At 51.2% G+C, this 27552-nt stretch overlaps 1 protein-coding gene across 1 annotated transcript; it reads left to right on the top strand.

Moving 5' to 3' along the window:
- The first annotated feature begins 305 nt into the window (after positions 1–305).
- On the top strand, positions 306–27427 carry LOC103645322 (putative E3 ubiquitin-protein ligase RING1a). The gene is made up of 12 exons (XM_008668396.2): positions 306–378; positions 452–621; positions 20917–21361; positions 21483–21558; positions 23865–23923; positions 24282–24363; positions 24542–24662; positions 24739–24780; positions 25764–26291; positions 26371–26478; positions 26549–26722; positions 26796–27427. The coding sequence occupies exons 1-12, from the start codon at positions 306–308 to the stop codon at positions 26826–26828; spliced, it is 1911 nt and encodes a 636-aa protein (XP_008666618.1). The 3' UTR covers positions 26829–27427.
- Positions 27428–27552: the final 125 nt, after the last annotated feature.

The raw sequence follows: 27552 nt of genomic DNA, 5'->3' as shown, positions 1-27552 counted from the left end.
TCGGGTATACCCGAAAATTCGGGTCGGGTAGTTCGGGTTTTTAAAAATTCGGGTATTCAGCAGTTGAACCCGAACTCAACCCGATATTACTTGATACCCGAAATTTCGGGTACCCGAAATTTCGGGTTCGGGTTCGGGTTAAACCGAGATACCCGACATCTTACCGAGGCAGTCTGTACTCCTAGGCTCCTGGCTTCTTCATTGTTCATGTCGTTCTTCAGTGTGCTTCACTATAGTCCCGTTGCCCCCTGCAGTGCAGTCCTGTACAGGTATAGTTGTGCTCCTGCTCCAGTCGGTTGGCGGCGATGCACGGGCAGGCACTGGGCGACATGCTGATGGACAGTTGGTCGGTGGCGATGCGCAGGCAGCAGCATGCAGGTGAGCAGCATGCAAGTGGAGCGGCCGAGCTAGCTAGGCATCTAACTGCGTTCCTGCGTGTAGCGTGTTGCAGGCAGCAGCATGCGGGTTGTCGAGCGAGCTAGCATGCGGGCGCCGAGCGACGAGATGGAAGGAAAGCACCGGCGGCCGGCGGCTAGCTGTGGCGTGCTGCACTGCTGCGTGTGGAAGGCAGGTGTCGAGGACTTCTTATTTCTGAAATACACTGAGTATATGGATGTTCGGGTAATTTGGGTACTTCGGGTACCGGTTTGTTTAACCCGAAATTTCCTAAATAATTTCGGGTACCGGAAGTTGCTACCCAAATTGTAGTTCGGGTTTTTCGGGTTCGGGTTGTTCGGGTTCGGGTTCGGGTTTTTCAGGTTCGGGTTTCGGGTATCGGGTTTTTTGCCCAGCCCTAGACGAGACCGGAGCTGTGGCTCGCGGACTACCGGCTGGCCTGCCAACTGGGTGGAACGGACGATGACAACCTCATCATCCGCAACCTCCCCCTGTTCCTCTCCGACACCGCTCGCGCCTGGTTGGAGCACCTGCCTCCGGGGCAGATCTCCAACTGGGACGACCTGGTCCAGGCCTTCGCCGGCAATTTCCAGGGCACGTACGTGCGCCCTAGAAACTCCTGGGACCTCCGAAGCTGCCGGCAGCAGCCGGGAGAGTCTCTCTGGGACTACATCCGACGATTCTCGAAGCAGCGCACCGAGCTGCCCAACATCACCGACTCGGATGTCATCGGCGCGTTCCTCGCCGGCACCACCTGCCGCGACCTGGTGAGCAGGCTGGGTCGCAAGACCCCCACCAGGGCGAGCGAGCTGATGGACATCGTCACCAAGTTCGCCTCTGGCCAGGAGGCGGTCGAGGCTATCTTCCGGAAGGACAAGCAGCCCCAGGGCCGCCCACTGTAAGATGCCCCCGAGGCGTCAACTCAGTGTGGCACCAAGAAGAAGGGCAAGAAGAAGTCGCAAGCGAAACGCGACGCCGTCGACGCGGACCTTGTCGCCGCCGCCGAGTACAAGAACCCTCGGAAACCCACCGGAGGTGCCAACCTCTTCGACAAGATGCTCAAGGAGCCGTGCCCCTACCACCAGGGACCCGTCAAGCACACCCTTGAGGAGTGCGTCTGAGAGCACCTAGAGGGGGGTGAATAGGTGATCCTGTGAAACTTAAACTTATAGCCACAAAACTTGGTTAATTGTTAGCACAATAATCGCCAAGTGGCTAGAGAGGAGTCTCAACAAAACACAATACCACAAGAGATCAAACACAGAGATGACACAGTGGTTTATCCCGTGGTTCGGCCAAGACCAACACTTGCCTACTCCACGTTGTGGCGTCCCAACGGACGAGGGTTGCAATCAACCCCTCTCAAGCGGTCCAAAGACCAACTTGAATACCACGGTGTTTTGCTTTGCCTTTCAATATCCCGTTTGCGAGGAATCTCCACAACTTGGAGCCTCTCGCCCTTACACAAGATGTTCACGAAGAATCACAGAGCAAGGGAGGAATTAGCAACTCACACACGACACAAAGATCACAGCGAATACGCACACACAAAACCCAGACTTGAGCTCAAGAGACTAGCACACTAGAACGGAGCTCAAATCACTAGAATGTCGAACAAGTGCGCAAGAATGATGTGTGAGTGATCAATGATGCTCAAAGGATGCTTGGTCTCCTCCTCCATGCGCCTAGGGGTCCCTTTTATAGCCCCAAGGCAGCTAGGAGCCGTTGAGAGAAAATCTGGAAAGCCATTCTTGCCTTCTGTCATCGGGGGCACCGGACAGTCCGGTGCACACCGGACACTGTCTGGTGCCCGATTTCCTTCCTTAAATAGCGAAGCCGACCGTTGGTAGACTTGGAGCCGTTGGCGCACCGGACATGTCCGGTGCACACCGGACAGTCCGGTGCCATCTTCTAGCCATTGGCTCAGCCACGTGTCTCGCGCAGATTGCGCGCCCGACCGTTGGCCCGGCCGACCGTTGGCTCACCGGACAGTCCGGTGCACACCGGACAGTCCGGTGAATTTTAGCCGTACGTCGCCGGTGAATTCCCGAGAGCGGCCACTTCGCCCGAGCTAGCCTGGCGCACCGGACACTGTCCGGTGCACCACCGGACAGTCCGGTGTGCCAGACAGAGCTGAGTCTTGGCTGTACACAGCCAAGCCTTTTTCACCTCTTTTCTTTTCTTCTTCTTTATGTTTCTAACACTTAGACAAGTATATTAGTACACAAAACCAATGTACTAAGGCTTAGAAACATACCTTTACTCTTGATTTGCACTTTGTTCATCCATGGGCATAGATTCACATTTAAGCACTTGTGTTGGCACTCAATCATCAAAATACTTAGAAATGGCCCAAGGGCACATTTCCCTTTCAATCTCCCCCTTTTTGGTGATTTATGCCAACACAACATAAAGCAACTAGAACAAGTGCAATATCACTTCAAATAAAAACTCAAATTTATTTTGATTCAATTTGGCATATATGGATCATCCTTTGCCACCACTTGGTTTGTTTTTGCAAATCAAACTCAAAATCCTATCTCTAAGTCAAATCCACTTGTAGAGACATAAAGAGAGGTTTTCCAAAGAAAATTGATTCAAGATTCCAAAAACTCCCCCTTTTTCCCATAATCAACACTTCTCCCCACAAGAGGCCAACTTTTGACAAAAGAGACAATGCAAGAGTTTTGACAAACCAAAAGCTCTATCCTACTGTTTTCAAAGTTTCTCAAGTGGTAGTTGATCCATTTATTGCTTTGGCCTTTATTTTCTCCCCCTTTGGCATCAAGCACCAAAACGGGATCAATCTTGGCCCTTTGACCCCATTGCCTCACCAAAATCTTCAATTAAGAGCAAATAGGCAATAAGAGTTTAAAGATGAACTTGGAATAAGTTACCCTCTCATCAGAGTGCAGTGGAAGTCTTTCACGGTCCAAGTCCACCTTTCCCTTTCAAACCTTCTTTGAGACTAAAACAATCAAACTCAAACAAACGGTTAGTCTCAAAGGGTCAAGTTGTAACACATCTCCCCCTAAATATGTGCATTACTGGCACAAGGACTTGTGAGGTCCGGGGAGTGCTTGTACAACTTGAGCACCATAATAAGCAACACAATGCAGAATGAACATGATTAAAGGCATAAACACATGTATGCTATAAATCAATCCAGGTTCCGTGAATCTAAGACATTTAGCTCACTACGCAACCTGCAAAAGGTCTTCTCATCTAGAGGCTTAGTGAAGATATCGGCTAGTTGGTTCTCGGTGCTAACATGAAACACTTCGATATCTCCCTTTTGCTGGTGGTCTCTCAAAAAGTGATGTCGGATGTCAATGTGCTTTGTGCGGCTGTGTTCAACAGGATTTTCCGCCATGCGGATAGCACTCTCATTGTCACATAGGAGTGGGACTTTGCTCAGATTGTAGCCAAAGTCCCGAAGGGTTTGCCTCATCCAAAGTAGCTGCGCGCAACACTGTCCTGCGGCAACATACTCGGCCTCAGCGGTGGATAGGGCAACAGAGGTTTGTTTCTTAGAGTTCCACGACACCAGGGACCTTCCTAAGAATTGGCACGTCCCTGATGTACTCTTCCTATCGACCTTACATCCAGCATAGTCGGAATCTGAGTATCCAACCAAGTCAAAGGTAGACCCCTTTGGATACCAGAGCCCGAAGCAGGGCGTAGCAACCAAATATCTAAGAATTCGCTTCACCGCCACTAAGTGACAATCCTTAGGATCGGATTGAAATCTAGCACACATGCATACGCTAAGCATAATATCCGGTCTACTAGCACATAAATAAAGTAAAGACCCTATCATTGACCGGTATGCTTTTTGATCAACGGACTTACCTCCTTTGTTGAGGTCGGTGTGTCCGTCGGTTCCCATCGGAGTCTTTGCGGGCTTGGCGTCCTTCATCCCAAACCGCTTTAGCAGATCTTGCGTGTACTTCGTTTGGGAGATGAAGGTGCCGTCTTTGAGTTGCTTCACTTGGAACCCAAGGAAGTAGTTCAACTCGCCCATCATCGACATCTCGAATTTCTGCGTCATCACCCTGCTAAACTCTTCACAAGACTTTTGGTTAGTAGAACCAAATATTATGTCATCGACATAAATTTGGCACACAAACAAATCACCATCACATGTCTTAGTAAAAAGAGTTGGATCGGCTTTCCCAACCTTGAAAGCATTAACAATTAGAAAGTCTCTAAGGCATTCATACCATGCTCTTGGGGCTTGCTTAAGTCCATAGAGCGCCTTAGAGAGCTTACACACGTGGTCGGGGTACCGTTCATCCTCGAAGCCAGGGGGTTGCTCCACGTACACCTCCTCCTTGATTGGCCCGTTGAGGAAAGCGCTCTTCACATCCATTTGGAACAACCTGAAAGAATGGTGAGCGGCATATGCTAGCAAAATACGAATGGACTCTAGCCTAGCCACAGGAGCAAAAGTCTCCTCAAAGTCCAAACCTGCGACTTGGGCATAACCTTTTGCCACAAGTCGAGCCTTGTTTCTCGTCACCACTCCGTGCTCGTCTTGTTTGTTGCGGGACACCCACTTGGTTCCCACAACATTTTGCTTAGGACGAGGCACCAGCGTCCAAACTTCATTTCTCTTGAAGTTGTTGAGCTCCTCCTGCATGGCCAATACCCAGTCCGGATCTAGCAAGGCCTCCTCTACCCTGAAAGGCTCAATAGAAGAGACAAAGGAGTAATGCTCACAAAAATTAACTAATCGAGATCGAGTAGTTACTCCCTTGCTAATGTCACCCAGAATTTGGTCGACGGGATGATCCCTTTGAATCATCGCTCGAACTTGGGTTGGAGGTGCCGGGTGTGCTTCTTCCTCCATCACATGATCATCTTGTGCTCCCCCTTGATCACACTCATCTTGATGAACCTGTTCATCGTTTTGAGTTGGGGAATGCACCATTGTTGAGGAAGAAGGTTGATCTTGCTCCAATTGTTCCTGTGGTCGCATATCACCAATCGCCATGGTGCGCATAGCGGCCGTTGGAACGTCTTCTTCATCTACATCATCAAGATCAACAACTTGCTCTCTTGGAGAGCCATTAGTCTCATCAAATACAACGTCGCTAGAGACTTCAACCAAACTCGATGATTTGTTGAAGACTCTATACGCCTTTGTATTTGAGTCATAACCTAACAAAAACCCTTCTACAGCTTTGGGAGCAAACTTAGAATTTCTACCCTTCTTTACTAGAATGTAGCACTTGCTCCCAAATACACGAAAGTAAGATACATTGAGTTTGTTACCGGTTAGTAGCTCATACGAAGTCTTCTTGAGGAGGCGATGAAGGTAGACCCTGTTGATGGCGTGGCAAGCCGTGTTGACGGCTTCCGACCAAAAACGCTCGGGGGTCTTGAATTCTCCAAGCATCGTCCTCGCCATATCAATTAGCGTCCTGTTCTTCCTTTCTACCACACCATTTTGCTGTGGTGTGTAGGGAGCGGAGAACTCGTGCTTGATCCCTTCCTCCTCAAGGAACTCCTCCACTTGAAGGTTCTTGAACTCGGACCCGTTGTCGCTCCTTATCTTCTTCACTTTGAGCTCAAACTCATTTTGAGCTCTCCTGAGGAAGCGCTTGAGGGTCCCTTGGGTTTCAGACTTATCCTGCAAAAAGAACACCCAAGTGAAGCGGGAAAAGTCATCAACAATAACTAGACCATACTTACTTCCCCCTATGCTCAGATAGGCGACGGGTCCGAAGAGGTCCATATGCAGCAGCTCCAGGGGTCTTGAAGTGGTCATCACATTCTTGCTGTGATGCGCTCCTCCCACCTGTTTACCTGCTTGACAAGCTGCACAAGGTCTATCTTTTTCGAATTGTACGTTAGTCAAACCTATCACGTGTTCTCCCTTTAGAAGCTTGTGAAGGTTCTTCATCCCCACATGTGCTAAGCGGCGATGCCACAGCCAGCCCATGCTAGTCTTAGCAATTAAGCATGCATCTAGACCGGCCTCTTCTTTTGCAAAATCAACTAAGTTAAGCTTGCCGTCTAATACACCCTTAAAAGCTAGTGAACCATCACTTCTTCTAAAGACAGACACATCTACATTTGTAAATAGACAGTTATATCCCATATTGCATAATTGACTAACCGATAGCAAATTATATCCAAGAGACTCTACTAAAAACACATTAGAGATAGAGTGCTCATTAGAAATTGCAATTTTACCTAACCCTTTTACCTTGCCTTGATTCCCATCACCGAATATAATTGAATCTTGGGAATCCTTATTCTTGACGTAGGAGGTGAACATCTTCTTCTCCCCCGTCATATGGTTTGTGCATCCGCTGTCGATAATCCAGCTTGAACCCCCGGATGCATAAACCTGCAAGGCAAATTTAGGCTTGGGACTTAGGTACCCAACTCTTGTTGGGTCCTACAAGGTTAGTCACAATTTCCTTAGGGATCCAAATGCAAGTTTTATCACCCTTGCATTTTGCCCCTAACTTCCTAGCAATCACCTTTCTATCCTTTCTACAAATTGCAAAGGAAGCATTCAAAGCATGATATATTGTAGAAGGCTCATTAACTTTCCTAGGAACATTAACAACATTTCTCCTAGGCATATTATGAACAACATTTCTCCTACCAACATTCCTATCATGCACATAGAAAGAACTAGAAGCAAACATGTCATGAGAATCATAAACATATGAATCAAAAACATTATAACTTCTATTTGCATTTCTAGTATGTCTCCTATCATGATACATAAAAGCATGGTTCTTTTTAGCACTACCAGCCATAGGGGCCTTCCCTTTCTCCTTGGCGGGAATGGGAGCCTTATGGCTTGTTAAGTTCTTGGCTTCCCTCTTGAAGCCAAGTCCATCCTTAATTGAGGGATGTCTACCAATCGTATAGGCATCCCTTGCAAATTTTAATTTATCAAATTCGCTTTTGCTAGTCTTAAGTTGGGCATTAAGACTAGCCACTTCATCATTCAATTTAGAAATTAAAACTAGGTGTTCACTACAAGCATCAACATTAAAATCTTTACACCTAGTGCAAACCATAACATGTTCTACACAAGAGTTAGATTTACTAGCCACTTCTAGTTTAGCATTTAAATCATTGTTAACACCTTTTAAAGTAGCAATGGTTTCATGACAAGAAGATAATTCACTAGAAAGCACTTCATTTCTTTTAACTTCTAAAGCATAAGATTTTTGTGCCTCTACAAATTTGTCATGCTCTTCATATAAAAGATCCTCTTGTTTTTCTAAGAGTCTATCCTTTTCATTCAAGGCATCAATCAATTCATTAATCTTTTCTACTTTAGTTCTATCCAATCCCTTGAACAAACTAGAGTAATCTATTTCTTCATCACTAGACTCATCATCACTAGAAGAATCATAAGTGACATTGTTTTGATTGCATACCTTCTTCTCCCTTGCCATAAGGCATGTGTGACGCTCGTTGGGGAAGAGGGATGACTTGTTGAAGGCGGTGGCGGCGAGTCCTTCATTGTCGGAGTCGGAGGAGGAGCAATCTGAATCCCACTCCTTTCCGATATGTGCCTCGCCCTTGGCCTTCTTGTAATGCTTCTTCTTCCCCCTTTTGTTCCCCTTTTCCTGGTCACTTTCATTATCGGGACAGTTAGCAATGAAATGACCAATCTTACCACATTTGAAGCACGAGCGCTTCTCCTTTGTCTTGGTCTTGCTTGGCTGTCCCTTGCGACCTTTAAGCGCCGTCTTGAAGCGCTTAATGATGAGGGCCATCTCCTCATTATTTAGCCCGGCCGCCTCAACTTGCGCCACCTTGCTCGGTAGCGCCTCCTTGCTCCTCGTTGCCTTGAGAGCAATGGGTTGAGGCTCATGAATAGGACCGTTCAACGCGTCGTCCACATATCTTGCCTCCTTGATCATCATTCGCCCGCTTACGAACTTCCCCAGAACTTCTTCGGGCGACATCTTGGTGTACCTAGGATTTTCACGAATATTGTTCACCAAATGAGGATCAAGAACGGTAAAGGACCTTAGCATTAGGCGGACGACGTCGTGATCCGTCCATCGCGTGCTTCCGTAGCTCCTTATTTTGTTGATAAGGGTCTTGAGTCGGTTGTATGTTTGAGTTGGCTCCTCGCCCCTTATCATTGCGAACCGTCCAAGCTCGCCCTCCACCAACTCCATCTTGGTGAGTAAGGTGACATCGTTCCCCTCATGAGAGATCTTGAGGGTGTCCCAGATCTGCTTGGCATTGTCCAAGCCGCTCACCTTATGGTACTCGTCCCTGCACAAAGAGGCTAGCAACACAGTAGTAGCTTGTGCATTTTTATGAATCTGTTCATTAATAAACATGGGACTATCCGTACTATCAAAGTGCATTCCACTTTCTACAATCTCCCATATGCTAGGATGGAGAGAGAACAAGTGACTACGCATTTTGTGACTCCAAAATCCGTAGTCCTCTCCATCAAAATGAGGAGGTTTACCAAGTGGAATAGATAATAAGTGAGCATTAGTACTTTGAGGAATACGAGAGTAATCAAAAGAAAAGTTCGAATTGACCGGTTTCTTTCTCTCGTATTTGTTGTGGTCGTCGTCCTTTTGGGAGGAAGTAGACTCATCGCTGTCGTAGTAGACGATCTCCTTGATGCGTCTTGTCTTCTTCTTCTTCCCATCTTTGCGTCTGTGGCCTGAGCCCGAGTCGTTGGACTTGTCATCCCTTGGCTCGTTGACGAAGGACTCCTTCTCCTTGTCGTTGATCACGATTCCCTTCCCTTTAGGATCCATCTCTTCGGGCGGTTAGTCCCTTTGTGAAGAGAACGGCTCCGATACCAATTGAGAGCACCTAGAGGGGGGTGAATAGGTGATCCTGTGAAACTTAAACTTATAGCCACAAAACTTGGTTAATTGTTAGCACAATAATCGCCAAGTGGCTAGAGAGGAGTCTCAACAAAACACAATACCACAAGAGATCAAACACAGAGATGACACAGTGGTTTAGCCCGTGGTTCGGCCAAGACCAACACTTGCCTACTCCACGTTGTGGCGTCCCAACGGACGAGGGTTGCAATCAACCCCTCTCAAGCGGTCCAAAGACCAACTTGAATACCACGGTGTTTTGCTTTGCCTTTCAATATCCCGTTTGCGAGGAATCTCCACAACTTGGAGCCTCTCGCCCTTACACAAGATGTTCACGAAGAATCACAGAGCAAGGGAGGAATTAGCAACTCACACACGACACAAAGATCACAGCGAATACGCACACACAAAACCCAGACTTGAGCTCAAGAGACTAGCACACTAGAACGGAGCTCAAATCACTAGAATGTCGAACAAGTGCGCAAGAATGATGTGTGAGTGATCAATGATGCTCAAAGGATGCTTGGTCTCCTCCTCCATGCGCCTAGGGGTCCCTTTTATAGCCCCAAGGCAGCTAGGAGCCGTTGAGAGAAAATCTGGAAAGCCATTCTTGCCTTCTGTCATCGGGGGCACCGGACAGTCCGGTGCACACCGGACACTGTCCGGTGCCCGATTTCCTTCCTTAAATAGCGAAGCCGACCGTTGGCAGACTTGGAGCCGTTGGCGCACCGGACATGTCCGGTGCACACCGGACAGTCCGGTGCCATCTTCTAGCCGTTGGCTCAGCCACGTGTCTCGCGCAGATTGCGCGCCCGACCGTTGGCCCGGCCGACCGTTGGCTCACCGGACAGTCCGGTGCACACCGGACAGTCCGGTGAATTTTAGCCGTACGTCGCTGGTGAATTCCCGAGAGCGGCCACTTCGCCCGAGCCAGCCTGGCGCACCGGACACTGTCTGGTGCACCACCGGACACTGTCCGGTGTGCCAGACAGAGCTGAGTCTTGGCTGTACACAGCCAAGCCTTTTTCACCTCTTTTCTTTTCTTCTTCTTTCTGTTTCTAACACTTAGACAAGTATATTAGTACACAAAACCAATGTACTAAGGCTTAGAAACATACCTTTACTCTTGATTTGCACTTTGTTCATCCATGGGCATAGATTCACATTTAAGCACTTGTGTTGGCACTCAATCACCAAAATACTTAGAAATGGCCCAAGGGCACATTTCCCTTTCAGCGTCATGCTTCGGCGCCACTTCCACAGGGCCGGGCCACACGCAGAGGGTGGCAGGGCCCACGACGGCGACAAGAAGGAAGATCAACAGGCAGGAGAGTTCCCCGAGGTCCGCGACTGCTTCATGATCTACGGTGGGCAAGCGGCGAACGCCTCGGCTCGGCACCGCAAGCAGGAGCGTCGGGAGGTCTGTTCGGTGAAGGTGGCGGCGCCAGTCTACCTAGACTGGTCCGACGAGCCCATCACCTTCGACCGAGCCGACCACCCCGAGCACGTGCCGAGCCCGGGGAAATACCCGCTCGTCGTCGACCCCGTCATCGGCGACGTCAGGCTCACCAAGGTCCTCATGGACGGAGGCAGCAGCCTCAACATCATCTACGCCGAGACCCTCAGGCTCCTGCGTGTCGATCTGTCCTCGGTCCGGGCAGGCGCTGCGCCTTTCCATGGGATCATTCCCAGGAAGCGCGTTCAGCCCCTCGGACAACTCGGCCTTCCCGTCTGCTTCGGAACACCCTCCAACTTTCGAAGGGAGACCCTGACGTTCGAGGTGGTCGGGTTCCGAGGAACCTACCACGCGATACTGGGAAGGCCATGCTACGGGAAGTTCATGGCCGTCCCCGACTACACCTACCTGAAGCTCAAGATGCCGGGTCCCAACGGGGTCATCACCGTCGGCCCCACGTACAAACACGCGTTCGAATGCGACGTGGAGTGCGTGGAGTACGCCGAGGCCCTCATCGCCGACCTGGAGAGCCTCTCTAAGGAGGTGCCAGACGTGAAGCGTCATGCCGGCAACTTCGAGCCAGCGGAGACGGTTAAGTCCGTCCCCCTCGACCCCAGCAGCAACGCCTCCAAGCAAGTCCGGATCGGCTCCGAGCTCGATCCCAAATAGGAAGCAGTGCTCGTCGACTTTCTCCGCGCGAACGCCGACGTCTTCGCGTGGAGTCCCTCGGACATGCCCGACATACCGAGGGATGTCGCCGAGCACTTGCTGGACATCCGAGCCAGAGCCCGACCCGTCAAGCAGCCTCTGCGCCGATTCGACGAAGAAAAGCGCAGAGTCATATGCGAGGAGATCCACAAGCTAACGGAGGCAGGGTTCATCAAAGAGGTATCCCATCCCGAATGGCTTGCCAACCCTGTGCTTGTGAGAAAGAAAGGAGGGAACTGGCGGATGTGTGTAGACTACACTGGTCTAAACAAAGCATGTACGAAGGTTCCCTACCCTCTGCCTCGCATCGATCAAATTGTGGATTCCACTGCTGGGTGCGAAACCCTGTCTTTCCTCGATGCCTACTTAGGGTATCACCAAATCAGGATGAAAGAGTCCGACCAGCTCGCGACTTCTTTCATCACACCCTTCGGCATGTACTGCTATGTCACCATGTCGTACGGCTTGAGGAATGCGGGCGCGACGTACCAGCGGTGCATGAACCATGTGTTCGGCGAACACATTGGCCGGACGGTCGAGGCCTACGTCGATGACATCGTAGTCAAGACGAGGAAAGCCTCCGACCTCCTTTCCGACCTTGAAGTGACATTCTGATGTCTCAAGGCGAAAGGCGTGAAGCTCAATCCCGAAAAGTGTGTCTTCGGGGTACCCCGAGGCATGCTCTTAGGGTTCATCATCTCCGAGCGGGGCATCGAAGCCAACCCAGAGAAGATCGCAGCCATCGTCAGCATGGGGCCCATCAAGGACTTGAAAGGCGTGCAGAGGGTCATGGGATGTCTTGCGGCTCTGAGCCGCTTCATCTCACGCCTCGGCGAAAGAGGTCTGCCTCTGTACCGCCTCCTAAGGAAGGCCGAGTGCTTCACTTGGACCCCCGAGGCCGAGGAAGCCCTCGGGAACCTGAAGGCGCTTCTCACGAATGCGCCTATCTTGGTGCCCCCAGCTGCCGGAGAAGCCCTCTTGATCTACGTCGCCGCGACCACTCAGGTGGTTAGCGTCGCGATTGTGGTTGAGAGGCAAGAAGAGGGGCATGCATTGCCCGTTTAGAGGCCAGTCTACTTCATCAGTGAGGTACTGTCCGAAACCAAGATCCGCTACCCACAAGTTCAGAAGCTGTTGTACGCGGTGATCCTGACGCGGCGAAAGCTACGACACTACTTCGAGTCTCATCCGGTAACTGTGGTGTCATCCTTCCCCCTAGGGGAGATCATCCAGTGCCGAGAGGCCTCGGGTAGAATCACAAAGTGGGCGGTGGAAATCATGGGCGAAGCAATCTCGTTCGCCCCTCGGAAGGCCATCAAGTCCCAGGTCTTGGCGGACTTCGTGGCTGAATGGGTCGACACCCAGCTACCAACAGCTCCGATCCAACCAGAGCTCTGGACCATGTTCTTCGACGGGTCGCTGATGAAGATAGGAGCCGGCGCAGGCCTACTCTTCATCTCGCCCCTCGGGAAGCACCTACGCTATGTGCTACGCCTCCATTTCCCGGCGTCCAACAATGTGGCTGAGTACGAGGCTCTGGTCAACGGGTTGCGGATCGCCATCGAGCTAGGGGTCCGACGCCTCAACGCTCGCGGTGACTCACAGCTCATCATCGACCAAGTCATGAAGAACTCCCACTGCCGCAACCCGAAGATGGAGGCCTACTGCGATGAGGTTCGGCGCCTGGAAGACAAGTTCTACGGGCTCGAGCTCAACCACATCGCCCGGCGCTACAACGAGACTGCGGACGAGCTGGCTAAAATAGCCTCGGGGCGGACAACGGTTCCCCGGACGTCTTCTCCCGAGATCTGCATCAATCCTCCGTCAAGATCGATGACACACCCGAGCCTGAGGCCCCCTCGGCCCATCCCGAGGTACCCTCGGCACAGTCTGAGGCGCCCTCGGCTCGGCCCGAGGTACCCTCGGCACGGTCTGAGGCACCCTCAGTTCAGCCCGAGGTACCCTCGGCCCCCGAGGGCGAGACGCTGCACGTCGGGGGGGAGCGAAGCGGGGTCACGCCTGATCAAAACTGGCAGACCCCGTACCTGCAATATCTCCACCGAGGAGAGCTACCCCCCGACCTAGCCGAAGCTCGGCGGTTGGCGCGGCGCGCCAAGTCGTTCGTCTTGCTGGGAGATGAGAAGGAGCTCTACCACCGCAGCCCCTCAGGCATCCTCCAGCGATGCATCCCCATCGCCGAAGGTCAGGAGCTCCTGCGAGAGATACACTCGGGGCTTGCGGCCATCACGCAGCGCCTCGAGCCCTTGTCGGGAATGCTTTCCGACAAGGCTTCTACTGGTCGACGGTGGTGGCCGACGCTACTAGAATTGTCCGCACCTGCGAGGGGTGTCAGTTCTACGCAAGGCAGACCCACCTGCCCGCTCAGGCTCTACAGACGATACCCATCACCTGGCCTTTTGCTGTGTGGGGTCTGGACCTCGTCGGCCCCTTGCAGAAGGCACCCGGGGGCTACACGCACCTGTTGGTCGCCATCGACAAATTCTCCAAGTGGATCGAGGTCCGACCCCTAAACAGCATCAGGTCCGAGCAGGCGGTGGCTTTCTTCACCAACATCATCCATCGTTTCGGGGTCCCGAACTCCATCATCACCGACAACGGCACCCAGTTCACCGGCAGAAAGTTCCTGGACTTCTGCGAGGATCACCACATCCGGGTGGACTGGGCCGCCGTGGCTCACCCCATGTCGAATGGGCAAGTAGAGCGTGCCAATGGCATGATTCTACAAGGACTCAAGCCTCGGATCTACATCGACCTCAACAAGTTCGGCAAGCGATGGATGAAGGAACTCCCCTCGGTAGTCTGGAGCCTGAGGACAACGCCGAGCCGGGCCACGGGCTTCACGCCGTTCTTTCTAGTCTATGGGGCCGAGGCCATCTTGCCCACAGACTTAGAATACGGTTCCCCGAGGACGAGGGCCTATGCTGACCAAAGCAACCAAGTCAGTCGAGAAGACTCGCTGGACCAGCTGGAAGAGGCTCGGGACAAGGCCTTGCTGCACTCGGCGCGGTACCAGCAGTCCCTGCGACGCTACCACGCCCGAGGGGTCCGGTCCCGAGACCTCCAGGTGGGCGACCTGGTGCTTCGGCTGTGACAAGACGCCCGAGGGCGGCACAAGCTCACGCCCCCCTGGGAGGGGCCGTTCGTCATCACCAAAGTTCTGAAGCCTGGAACGTACAAGCTGGCCAACAGTCAAGGCGAGGTCTACAGCAACGCTTGGAACATCCAACAGCTACGTCGTTTCTACCCTTAAGATGCTTTCAAGTCGTTCATATACCTCGCTCCCACGCAAAGTTTAGTCATCAAGGAAGGGTCGACCTCGCATCGGCAAAGCCCGACCCTCCCTTGGGGGCTAAAAACGGGGAACCCCCTCTGCGTCGAATTTTTTCCTCGAAAAAAGATCCTTTCTGCCAGAATGTCTTTCGTGCTTTTCGACTACTTCGAAAGTGGATCCTGAAAACGACGGAGTACACGTAAGCAGCCAAGGTTGACCGAGCCGAGGGACTCCTACGCCTCCGGGATACGGATACCTCACTCATCACCTTCTGCGATAAGTAACTCACGTTCGGATAAGTGATTCCGCGGACCGAACAAGTCTTCACGTTCGGAAGCCCTTCTGCCGGAGTGATTCTTCGAGCCTTCTCGACTGCGTCGGTGACAGAACCCCATGGACGGGTAAGAGTGCGCGTAAGTGGCAAGGCCGACCGAGCCGAGGGACTCCTACGCCTCCGGGATACGGATACCTCACTCATCACCTTCCGTGAGAAGCAACTCTCGCCCGCACAAACAATTCTGTTACCGACAAAAAAGTCCAAATACTCGAAACAAGAGGAAAAGAGACGCAGCTTTACAACACGGCGAGGGTGTGTTTTGGCCTCAGTGACCGCAGAAAACACACGCTACAAGATAATCCGATCCTGCAGGCTCGGATCTAGACAGTTGAGGGAGCTGCAGCACCCTCGGCGTCGACAACACCTTCGGCGAGGTCCGACCTAGCCTCGGACGGCGACACGGTCCGAGGATCTCCACTCCGAAGGACGGCGTCATCACCACACCCGAGCCATCGCCGCCAGGGTCTTCTTCGAGAATCCGGCTCGGGCAGGTGCCTCGGCTGGTCGCCCCGAGGCCTCGGCCAGCTGTCCCCCGAAGACATCAGCCCGGCCCGAGACCTCGGAAGATCAACTCCGGCGTCGGTCCCGCTAGCGGACGACCCGGCCAGGCTCCGGCCAACCAAGTCTTCCTTTCGAGCCAACTCTGCCTCTGTCCATGCTGACACCGCTACCCCTGGCCTCGGCTCATCGAAGAGCGGCCGAGGGGTTCCTTTAACTAAGCAAGGGAAGCCTCGGACAACAAGGCCGACTGAGCCGAGGGACTCCTACGCCTCCGGGATACAGATACCTCACTCGTCACCTTTACACGGGGCGACTCATGCTTGGTGAAGCGGTTCGGACAACCAACAGGCGAGTCTTAGTGCTCGAAAATAAGGAAAAAACACGGCTCCGTGCCGAAATTACATACATGTTCAGGCCTCGACAGCCACAATGAACAAAAACACTGGCATTCAAAGTGCCATTACAAACGGAACTCCGGTTCCGTCCCCGTGGGTATGAACAACCACCACACCAGGGAGCCTGCGGGGCGACGAGTTCCGGGTGGCTCACCAGCGACCTCTGCAGCAGCAGCCATGGTCCCAGGACGGACGCGGCCACCGGAAGGCTCTCGTTCGCGTTCCCGCTCAAGGGACGCGAACCAACCATCAAAGCCAAAGAGCGGGCCGCTCCAAAGCGCACCGGCAGCTCCTCGTTCCCGTCCTCGCCACGAAAGCGAGGAAGAGGGCGGAATGTTGCATCCTAGCTGGGCAGCAACAGTTCGCCTTCCCCGGCATGGCTGGAGGACGCCTCCTCCGCAGAGCTGGAGGATGGTTGCCACCACCAGAAGCTGGAAGAAGAGGTGGCCCGCCGGCCCGCACGGGAGGTAGAGCCCCGGCTCGCCTCGCTCTCCGCCCCAGCAAGGATGATGAACATCCTTGAAGCTGAGGGCGGGACCAGGATCACAGCCCGGCTTGCCTCTCCCCATCCAGGGGCTGGAGGTCACCGTCTTGGGTGACCGCCGGCGGAGGGGCGCAACCGGGCTGCATGATGAAAATCCTTGAAGTCGAACGATGGCTGAAAGGTACCAACTCCCACGGAGTTGCGTTCCCCCAACGACAAGGCGGAAAGATTGCGGGTATCCCCCATCCGGGGGCTTGGAAGGCGGAAAGACACGATGCATAAGGGAGCGCGAAGACATGGTCGCCTTTCAAGGGGGTCACCCTCCTTTTAAAGGCGACTCTCCCTACTTGCGTCCCCAACCATCGGGGGCTGAGTCTTCTCCGACACGCTCCAAGGTCCTCCCCCTACGGCGCGGGGGCTGGGTCCCACGCGTCATGCAAGCCGGCCCAGAGCAGAAGAAGCCAAACCGCCGCGCGCGGTGCGTGCCATCGCCCAGCGGATTACAAGCGACTCTCCACTTTTGCCCAGACCAGCGGGCGAAAGGGTGGGCAGCCGTGTAGGCGGCATGCAACCGCGCCAAGTGGGCGCACTTCTCCGACTTCCAGCACGCCCAGCGTGGAGGCCCAGGCCCACGCGTCATGCAACCGGCGCGCCGGATGCTTCGTGCAAGCAACTGCACCGCCACTTGCGCCACTACCGTGCCTCCTCGACTGCGGAACCGATACCGCGACTCGAGGCGACCCAGCGCACGACCCAGCAGCGCCAGCCTGGCGCGACGGTCAATGCGGCCAAAAATGGGCCGGCAGTAATGGCGGTGGCAGGCGGGCAGGAGCAGCGGTCACGTCGTCAGCCAAGCTTACGTCCCATCCGGGGACAGCGAGAGAACCCTCTCTCACGGCGTGAAGACGACGCGCCCGTGTTCCGTTCCTCGAACGGCCCGCGCACGCGCAACGGCCGCCCCGCGAACCACTCGCCCCGTCGCATTAACTCCGCGGCGGGACAGGCGGCGCCTCTGGCAGGACAAGCAAGCGACGCTACGCCTTCGCCATAATGACCGCGTCAAAAAAAAGGTACGCCGCGTCGTTCGATTTCGTATCCTTTTCCTTTTTCCTCTTTCTCTCTCTTACAACAGGGACCGGGAAAGGGGGATACCCTGAAAAGGATCCTTCCCCGTGAAGGAACCAGGCTCCGAGCCTCCCTACTGATCAGAGGTTCGAAGGCTGGCCCCTCGGAAGGGTTCAACAGCCGCCTCAGAGCACGTGGGCTCCACACCCACTACTGGTCAGAGGTTCGAAGGCCGGCCCCTCGGAAGGGTTCAACGGCCGCCTCAGGCTACTCGGGCTCCGCGCCCACTACTGATCAGGGGTTCGAAGGCTGGCCCCCGAAGGGTTCACAACCGCCTCAGACACAGAGCGAGGGATGACCATGGGTACGTTCGATACATAACCAAGGCTCGGGCTGCGCTCCCGAGGTACCCTAGGACATTTCCGAGACCAGCGAGAACGATCTTGTAACGGAATCCCATCAGAGGGAGGCATCGAGCCCTCGGACCCCGTCGACAGGGGACCGGGTCCGGCAGATCACCCGCAGGTATTTTTGGGCGCGCCTCTGGGCCTCTAGCCGACCCCTAGCGAATGGGGCACGGACGTCTGCTCGGATTACCCGCCTGCAGCTCACCGGAGACACCATGTTCGGCGCCCACCGAGGACAACATGGCGCTTTCCCCCCTCCTCCTTGCGGAAAGGCGACACAGGGGCGTATGTAAAAAAGCCGAGTCTGCCCCTGATCGCCCTCTCGCCCTGTGCAGAGGCTCGAGGGCTGCTCTCGCAAACCCGGCTCCGGCCAAACCGTTGACAGCGTCAACATACCAGCCCGAGAACTTGGGACCCGACCGTACACCCGGGCTACGGCCAGCTCGCATGAGGGAACGACCAGACCAGCCAAAGCATTACGCGAGGCATTAAGACCTCGGAGGAGTCAAACCACTCCTCCGAGGCCTCGAGGGCTACACTCGGCGGGTGCGCTCGCGCGCACCCACCGGAACAAAACGCAACCGAGAAAGGCTGGTCCCCTTGCCAAAAAGTGCGACGAAAGCCTCCAAGCGAGTGCTAACACTCCCTTCGAGGCTCGGGGGCTACTGTCGGGGACCATAATTAGGGGTACCCTCAAGGCTCCTAATTCTCAGCTGGTAACCTCCATCAGCATAAAGCTGCAAAGGCCTGATGGGTGCGATTAAGTCAGGGATCGGTCCATTCGAGGGACTCGATCACGCCTCGCCCGAGCCTATCCTCGGACAAGGGCAGCCGAACCCGGAGGATCTCTGCCTCGCCCGAGGCCCCCCTCCAGCGGCGAACATATCTCCGGCTCGCCCAAGGCCATGTCTTCGCCAAGAAGCAACCCTGACCAAATCGCCACGCCGATCGACCAAATCGCAGGAGCATTTAATGCAAAGGTGGCCTGACACCTTTATCCTGACGCGCGCCCTTCAGTCGATAGAGCCGAAGTGACCGCCGTCACTTCACCGCTCCACTGACCGGCCTGACAGAAAGACAGCGCCGCCTGCGCCGCTCCGACTGCGGTGCCACTTGACAGAGGGAGGCTGACAGGCAGTCAGGCCCGGCCGCAGGCGCCATAGGAAGCTCCGCTCCGCCCGACCCAGGGCTCGGACTCGGGCTAAGCCCCGGAAGACGGCGAACTCCGCTCCGCCCGACCCAGGGCTCGGACTCGGGCTAAGCCCCGGAAGACGGCGAACTCCGCTCCGCCCGACCCAGGGCTCGGACTCGGGCTAAGCCCCGGAAGACGGCGAACTTCGCTCCGCCCGACCCAGGGCTCGGACTCGGGCTAAGCCCCGAAAGACGGCGAACTCCGCTCCGCCCGACCCAGGGCTCGGACTTGGGCTCAGCCCCAGAAGACGTCGAACTCCGCTTCGCCCGACCCCAGGGCTCGGACTCAGCCCTGGCTTCAGCCGACGGTCTCCGCCTCGCCCGACCCAGGGGCCCGGACTCGACCACGGCCACTGAAGACTCGACCTCAACCTCGGAGGAGCCTCCACATCACCCAACCTAGGGCGCGGGCCAGCCACGTCAACAGGAGGCGCCATCATTACCCTACCCCGAGCTGACTCAGGCTACGGGGAACAAGACCGACGTCCCATCTGGCTCGCTCCGCCAGAAAGACAATGATGGCGCCCCGCACACTCCCTGACGACGGCGGCTGTCGGCCCCCTTACGGAAGCAAGAGGACGTCAGCAAGGACTCAACCGCCCCGATAGCTGTCCTTTCGTCAGGCTCCAGCGCTCCTCCGACAGCCACGACATCACACCAACTGGGTGCCAAAGCCTCTCCGGCTACCACGACGGCGTGTACTTAGGGCACTAGCTCCCCTCCGCTAGACACGTAGCACTCTGCTACACCCCCATTGTGCACCTGGATCCTCTCCTTACGTCTATAAAAGGAAGGACCAGGGCCCTCTTACAGAGGGTTGGCCGTGCGGGGACGAGGACGAGACAGGCGCTTGCGTGAGGCCGGTCGCTCCCTCTCCCGTGTGGACGCTTGTAATCCCCTACTGCAAGCGCACCCGACCTGGGCGCGGGACGAACACGAAGGCCGCGGGATTTCCACCTCTCTCACGCCCATCTCCGGCCATCTTTCTCCCCCCTTCGCGCTCGGCCTCGCGCCGACCCATCTGGGCTGGGGCACGCAGCGACATTTCACTCGTCGGCCCAGAGACCCCCGGTCTCGAAACGCCGACAATGCTATATATTGTATGTTTTAGTATGATTTTAATATGTTAATGAATTAATTTAGTAATTTAGATCTAGAGAAGTTCGCGAAATAGGTATGAGGGAACGAGAACTGAGGATGGTTTTCCATCCCCATTCTCGCAAACTGAATAAATACTATGTTTTCTAATTTTAATCCACGTGAGGACTAAATTATCCTTATCTTGTTCTTTAATATATAAGTTAGTCGCGCGCTGCATAGAATCAGTTCCATCTCTACTCGGACTCAGCACTCGAACGTGCTCACCTGAAGAGGGAACAACGTCCCGCTCACCCAATGTGATGTTTGGTTAATAAAATGTAATATAAATAACAACGGTAATTATTTATAATCGAGTACTAGCGGTAATAAATTTGAATAGATCCGTATCAGTTTTCTAGTGTGATATCTTATTACGATTCTTAAACAAATATAATTTAACGTTATAAATTATTCATTACGTTATAAATATAGAAACTAAACGATACCAAAGCTCGCTCGTTAACATTCCGTCCGTGGAGCTCGACCGACATGCATGTCTGGTACGACAAACAAGAGAACACCCTTATAATTGGAAAGTATCCCCGAAGGCGGCTCCGCTTTGTCTATACTAGTACTAAACATGACTAAAGGTAATAAATCATGATCCAAATATTTTTTTATAATTTGTTTAATATTTTAATTAATTTTAATTAAAAATAAATAGAAATATAGTCGAACCTTAATCTCATCTTTAAACTTGGTAGCATAAAATTTTTTCATTGCCAACCCTACACGCGACACGTACGTACAACATAGAGAGCGCCGACCGGGCGCGGGCGCGGGCGCGACACGAACTCGCCAACAACCCAAACCGGCTGCACCCGCATCTGCATCCACTCAAAGCCAGGACCAGGAGCCGTAGAAAAACCAGCCCAAGAGGAGAGAGAGAGACCTCCGTGCCAGCCCCGCCCCACCTCGCCGCCTCTCCACGCGACCTGCTCGCCGCTGCCGCCGGCGCCGCATCACAAATGCCCACCCAGAAGCGCCCGCCTCCGCCTCCGCCACCCTCTCCCTCCCCCTCCGCGGCCCCTGGCGCCGGCTCGCCCCCTCCCTCGTCTCCGCCGCTGCCGACGGCCGAGCCCGCGGAGAAGAAGCCCAAGCTGGAGGTGAACGGCAGCGCCGGCGCCGAAGCCAACGGCAACGCCAACGGTGAGCTCTCGTTCGTTCGCCTTGCTACCCTTTCCACGCCGACGGCGTTCTTCTCCTCGATCCCCACGCGCTGATTCTGTTTTCCTCTCCGCCCTCCCACGTTGTTTGGCTTTGCTCGCAGATTTCGGCGCGAAGGAGGGGACGGAGGTGGAGGCGTCGGAGTCTGAGTCGGAGGATGCGGACGCCGCAAAACAGGAGTACGTGCTCGGACACTCGTCAACCGTCCTGTTGCTCGCTTTGCCGCTCTCCTTTCCCCGTCGTCGTGGTTCCTGATGCGTGCTCCAGATGCGGCACCTTTAAGCGGCTACTCGCGCGCGCGTTTGATCCTTGTCATTGTCCCTTTTTTCAGCTCTCGTGCCTGAGCCGAGCCCGTCGTTTTTTCCTAATTGACTATGGCTGGCCGCTGATTTCTGGAGGACTTTATGTGGGAAGGGAGGCGACGAGCCATAGTTGTATAGCGTAGTTTGCCCTATTTTCTACTTACTTCTGAGAAGCGGTATCTCTGATTTTCGCCGGTAGCAAGCAACACAAGATGTGCATATGCAAGTGCTTGCTGTAGCGATCATCTGTTTCATATTTCTTATATATCTTATTAGCAGAGCCAGGCTGCCTAAGGGGTATGAACTCTGAGGCAGTCGTGAACTGTGCTAAAGTTCTCAATCCCTGTTAGGGATGACACTGCAGTATTTTCCATGCATATACGAGTAGAATGAAGTTGCTTAACTGCTAGTTATATATTGATCGTGTTCCTTGTTTAAGAAAAAACTGTTGACCCTGCCTCTCTCCCGCAACAAATTTCAGCTCACACATCGTATCGTCCTTTGTTCATCGCTACTGTGTAACTGAACATGGAGTGTAACTTTCAATGTGGACTGCATCATCCATTTTTTTACTGTTTAATAAATAAGGATGCTAGCTGTAATGTCTGAGCTCCATCCACTTATTAATTGAAACGTGCTTTATGAACTTGGAAGCCTATTCAGAATTGGTAGGTTGAAGCTTTTGGGCTTTGGCATACTGGTAAAACCCACCATCCCTACTTAATTAGAGCTTTGAACTAAAGTGTTTTTAAATGCATACAGCTTTAGTCTAACTTCTAATATGCACACTGATGTACTGTAGTTTCTCTGTGTTAGTGATGAGTATTGTGATGAGGTTAGCGAACATTAGCCTTTCCTTTTGTACTCTCTTTTCTCTGTGTTGGTGATGAGTATTGCTGTATGCATCTCTGTTACAGTATATGTGTATGGCTCTTGCCTGATTTTGTTGTTACACAACCAAATGCAGAGGACAAAAGCAAATGAAACCACAATTGAGTGGTTGTTTGTAACATTCATCTTCAACTTAGCATAGGATGCCAGGATAATGCCAGGTCACATGGCATAGGTCTGATTTTTCTTGTCAGAAATATCATAATGCAAGCTGCCTACTTAGGATTTAGATGGATCATTCATTCACAGAGAAAGGGAAAAAAAGGTTAACTCTTTGATTTTTACTTGTAATTGGGGTTGAGCTTGAGCAATGTTGTTTGCCTTTGGACTTCAGACGACAGATTTTACAATGTGTTTGCCTAGGATATTAGGTTTCTTGAAGTGTATAAGTGGATTGTCTACCTTCTCCCAATAACTTAAGTTTTTGGGTTGAACCGGTACATTCACTCTAACATGGGTATCAAAGCCAGAGGTCTCAAGTTCAAATCCTGGTAGAGGCTTCATTTGTGTCTCTGTCCCTTTATTTCCACGTTTGTGCCTTCCTCTCTGACTGCATGTGAGTGAGGGTGTTAAAGTGTATAAGTGGATTGCCTACTTTCTCCCAACAACTTAAAGCTTTTGGGTTGAACTGGTTAGTGCGTCCACTTTAACAATGTTCTCATAATTTCTATCAAGTTGATAAACTATTTGTTCGCTTAAGTCATTTTTACATGCATGAACTGAAATGAAAGCCAGATGGAGTGTATCAGGCAGGATACATGATTAGTCCTGAACATACAACGAAATAGCCTCTACTTGAGTTGATTAGGTGGCTTAAGTAGCACTCCTCCGTTCCTAGGTTCGACTTCTGTGGGAGTGAATTTTAAGGCTGGGGTTAAGAAAGTCCCCTCATTTGTCCCACACTAAAGCCTAGGGGGGTTATGGTTGGTCTGGTCGTGGTCGTGAATTTTAAGGCTTGGTCTGGTCGTGGTTGTTCTCACATGGGCTACAATGCTGTTGTATATGTGTGGAGGAGGGGTTAGGGGGGTCTCTTAGCTTATGTGAGGTTGTCTTTACAATGCAATGCCTACCCCTTGCAGTCCGAGTTTTTTTAGTTCTGAACATACAGCTCCTTTCTAAGCTCCATCTGATTCTCAAATTGCATCTTTAGCACCACCTTGTGTAAGCATACATGATCCATTCTAGAGTAATCTAGTGCTTCACCTCATTTTTTAAATTTTATTATATTATGTTCATTTTCTCTTCCTTTCCCGCCCATTATAGCGTTTTGACACTTGCACTGATACCTGCAGGTTTGTACCAGTAAAATTATCTGATGTACGCAAAGAAGTGCAGTGTCCCATATGCTTAGGTACCTACACAAATGCAAACAATGGATAAGAATTTCCTTGTCAAAAAGATAAGAATTTTCTTGGCATGCCATATATTACGAGCTAGAACCAATGGATGGAACATATTTTAGTCATGCTTAACTAAAACTAACTTTGTTCATTCCAGTAGTAAATAATGGTTTCTGTGAAGCTTTTAGTTTTCCATTTTAAATTTTGTAGCTTTTTTTAGCCAATATGTTTTTTAACAGAAAGATGTTGCTTGCCGATATAACTCCTTGTCAATTTCATTCTTGATGTCATACAAAAACTCTGTAAACATGTTGCATAATTAAATATCAACTTTAATTTACTGATTGTGGAACCATCTTATGCTGCTAGGCATCATCCGGAAGACTAGAACAGTTATGGAATGCCTGCACCGGTTCTGTAGGGAATGCATTGACAAATCCATGCGACTTGGGTAATATACAACTATTGTATGCCATTGTCATTGTGTTTTTTTGGTTTCTAAGTTAAGACTTACAATTCTCTTATTTTTGTTCTATATTGTATCCCATGCATCACTGCATGTTTCTTTGCATGTATATCCCATGTTGAGTAGCACAGTATTGTTACTAACATATCCCTTTGCCATAAAGGAACAACGAGTGTCCAGCGTGCCGCACACACTGTGCGAGCCGGCGTTCTTTGAGAGATGATCCGAATTATGATGCCTTGATTGCAGCTCTATATCCAGATATTGACAAATATGAAGAAGAGGTATTGTATTTGGTATTTGTTTATTCACATTAAGAGATTGATCCTAGTAAATGTTTCTGCATTGTCCCATGTCCAGGAGCTAGCGTTCAACGAAGAGGAGAATGACCGCAACAAGCAGGTTTTTTTCTATTTCTGTTTGCTGCTATCAGTTTTTTCCCTTCTCATTTTAATATAATGATACGCAAAAAAGACTTGCCTCGGTTATTCCTTCCCTAGACCCTGCTCATGTGGGAGTTGCCGACACTGGGTCTGTCCCTTTTTTTTCATGTGCATCAGTTGTGGGCTTGTGGTGTTCCGCACCAAATATTCTCCATCAATTTTGACATGATCTCTGAACCTGTTAACCTGTTTTAAAAGAATACTGTGATATGATTCCCTGGTAGATCTCGTAGGATAGTTTTGTCCCATGTGAGCCTTTCCTACATTAGCATTTTGTCAATGGGTAGTAGGAAAGATCCCAGCTAAATTTCATTTCTAAGGGATAAAATTTGGTCAGCTCTGTTACCCCCCCCCCCCCCGGTTTTGCTCCTTTCAAAAGAAAATGTTTTGATGTGCCCAAGCATCAATAGACAGGTGCCCTGCAATCTCTTGGACTAAGTTGACATCATAGCATTGAGCAGGTTGTTTGATCCAACTGCACTTCTTGCAAAAGAATAATAATAAGTTAATGACAGATAACTTCATAAAGTTCTTCAAAAATAAAGAGAATTTCATGAACGAAAAATGAAATAGAACAATTATTTTCATGTTAACTTTGTTAGTGGCAGAAATTCATTATATTATTTGGAACTGTAATCTGTAAAGCATGCTCTTCGTTCCAATGAATATAAACTTATGTTAGCTACATGAATAGTGGATTCATGAAATTACCAACTATGTCCTACCCTGGCTACAAAGTGGTGATAAGAAACCTTTTTCTCCAAGAACCCAGGAACTTTGTTTTGATGTCTGTGCATATGCAAATGCTCTTGTATTCAAGTCTAACACCTATAAAGACCCGAGCTAATGATTGACATATTTGTATGCATCTGCCCTTTTATTTCCTCTGTCTATTTTTACATTGAACTTAAGTTCATTTTCCTGATTAATGTGCATGTGAAGATTCAAGCATCCATTGCTGAGGCTTTTCGGAAACAATCAGAAGTTATTGGGCGGAAGTCTACTGCCAAAGCTACTGCTGCTGCATTTGTAAGAAGATCACGCCGTAACATTCGGCCTAATGGGCAGAATACCTATTTCCGTGGCCGAGGAAAAGCCAGTTCTGATGACGTTGCTCTGGCCTGTTCTGAAGATGAAGAGGATGGAAACGGTGAAAGCTGTAGCAAAGAGGCCTCATCTGCGGAGGAGAGTTCCCCAGAGAAAAAGCAGAAACGACTGCCAAAATGGCCAACACCGCGTTCTTCACCTGCCCGAGCATGCAATGATGAGGTTGCTTCTGATGAAAAGGATGATGTAGGAATATCCAGGGAAAATTTCAGCACATCTCCTCTACGAGCATGGGGAAAGAATGGCACTCGCAGTCAGACTCGCCACAGTAGCTTCAGTGGTTCAAATGGCAGGATGGTCAAGGGTGGGCGCATGATCAAGTTGGTTGAGTGCTTGCGAAATTCTGACGACAATGAAGGCGAGGTGAACACAAAAGTGCACGTGATATGTTTCCTTGTTTATTGGAGTGTTGCATTGCTTAGTTACTAACTTTATTTGACAGCGTGATGTACATCTTTGTCTGCTTCCACTTGATGGACAAACGGCACCAAATCTGGAGAAGTCATATCTGTGTTGCGGCCCAACTCTGTCCATCAAACAACTTTGTCAGGTCAGTACTTGTTGAAACACTTGTGTCCATCGTCAGAAATCAGAACTTACAGACGAATGTCTCTGTGTAGTTTGTCGCCAGTCAGACATCTCACAAAGATGAAGAAGTTGAGATGTATGCGCTGAAGCCTTCTTGTAGCAAGCCTGTCAGCACTAATACATGCGGTCCTGACAAAGCAAGGCTCGCAGGGGAGGAACGCCTTTCAGACTTGCGCTCCTCGTTCACATTTCCTAATGGGGTTCTGGTGAGATCAAACACTTAGATTATCTGATTAGACCCGTTCACGTTTATTCTAAATGTTATACTCTTCATTTCAGGAGCTGGTGTATGCCATAAAAGTGGCTAACTAGATGCTGAGTGAAGGCCCATTAGTTCAAATGGAAGTGTTTTTTGTTTATACATATCTTCATCGTGATCCCTTGACGAAATGACAGGTTTGGGCTCTTGAATACAACTTGGAAGGAAAAAAAACGTTGGGGGAGACTAGTTGTTGTATAATTAGCTTGTGAGATGTGAGATAAATGTGCGTACGTTGTCAACGAATAGTTTCAGAAGAGTCAGATTGGCTTCCACAGTTCACCTCGCTGCAACCCAAAATCTGGTCTCCACTGCCGGCATTTGGGGGAATTTCTCGGTTGGGTGAAGGCTGAGTTATTTCCTCGAGTGGTCAAGTTGTTTTACTTCCACAGTTCACCAGTTTCAGCTTTTGTAATTCATCGGTTCATATTCTTCAGGCGGCAGCCAGTCCGTGCTGCGAACGACTTCCCAGATACATGTAACATAAATCTTATAAAAAATATATATGTAACAGAAATTACTTTTTTTGTCGTTTCTTTGTACGGCACAAGGACAGTCGTATTTAACCTTGAGCTGGTTATACCAGAGTGTTACTATTTTATTATATCTGTACTTATACAAACTACAAGGCAATGTATTCTTCCTTTGCGAATGTTGTTAGCAGGCAGTTTCTTCCACACAAAAAAGGTCGAGTCAACAATTTTAGAAAACAACGCCGCTACGCCCTTGAGAAACTCGCATTTTGCACTGTTTAAAACTGTGAGATGCTAGGCATTA

The sequence above is a fragment of the Zea mays genome, chromosome 1 (genome assembly GCF_902167145.1).
Source record: "Zea mays cultivar B73 chromosome 1, Zm-B73-REFERENCE-NAM-5.0, whole genome shotgun sequence".
Classification (NCBI taxonomy): domain Eukaryota; kingdom Viridiplantae; phylum Streptophyta; class Magnoliopsida; order Poales; family Poaceae; genus Zea; species Zea mays.
The sequence above is the reverse complement of the archived record's forward strand: the minus strand, read 5'-3'. Positions and strand labels throughout refer to the sequence as shown.

Excerpts from the sequence above, each read along its gene's own strand:
- LOC103645322 (XM_008668396.2), top strand. The coding sequence starts at position 306 with ATGCACGGGCAGGCACTGGGCGACATGCTGATGGACAGTTGGTCGGTG. Across the intron at positions 622-20,916 it reads CTGAGTATATGGATGTTCGG|CATAAAATTTTTTCATTGCC; the intron begins GTAATTTGGGTA and ends TAAACTTGGTAG. Across the intron at positions 24,364-24,541 it reads GACAAATCCATGCGACTTGG|GAACAACGAGTGTCCAGCGT; the intron begins GTAATATACAAC and ends TTTGCCATAAAG.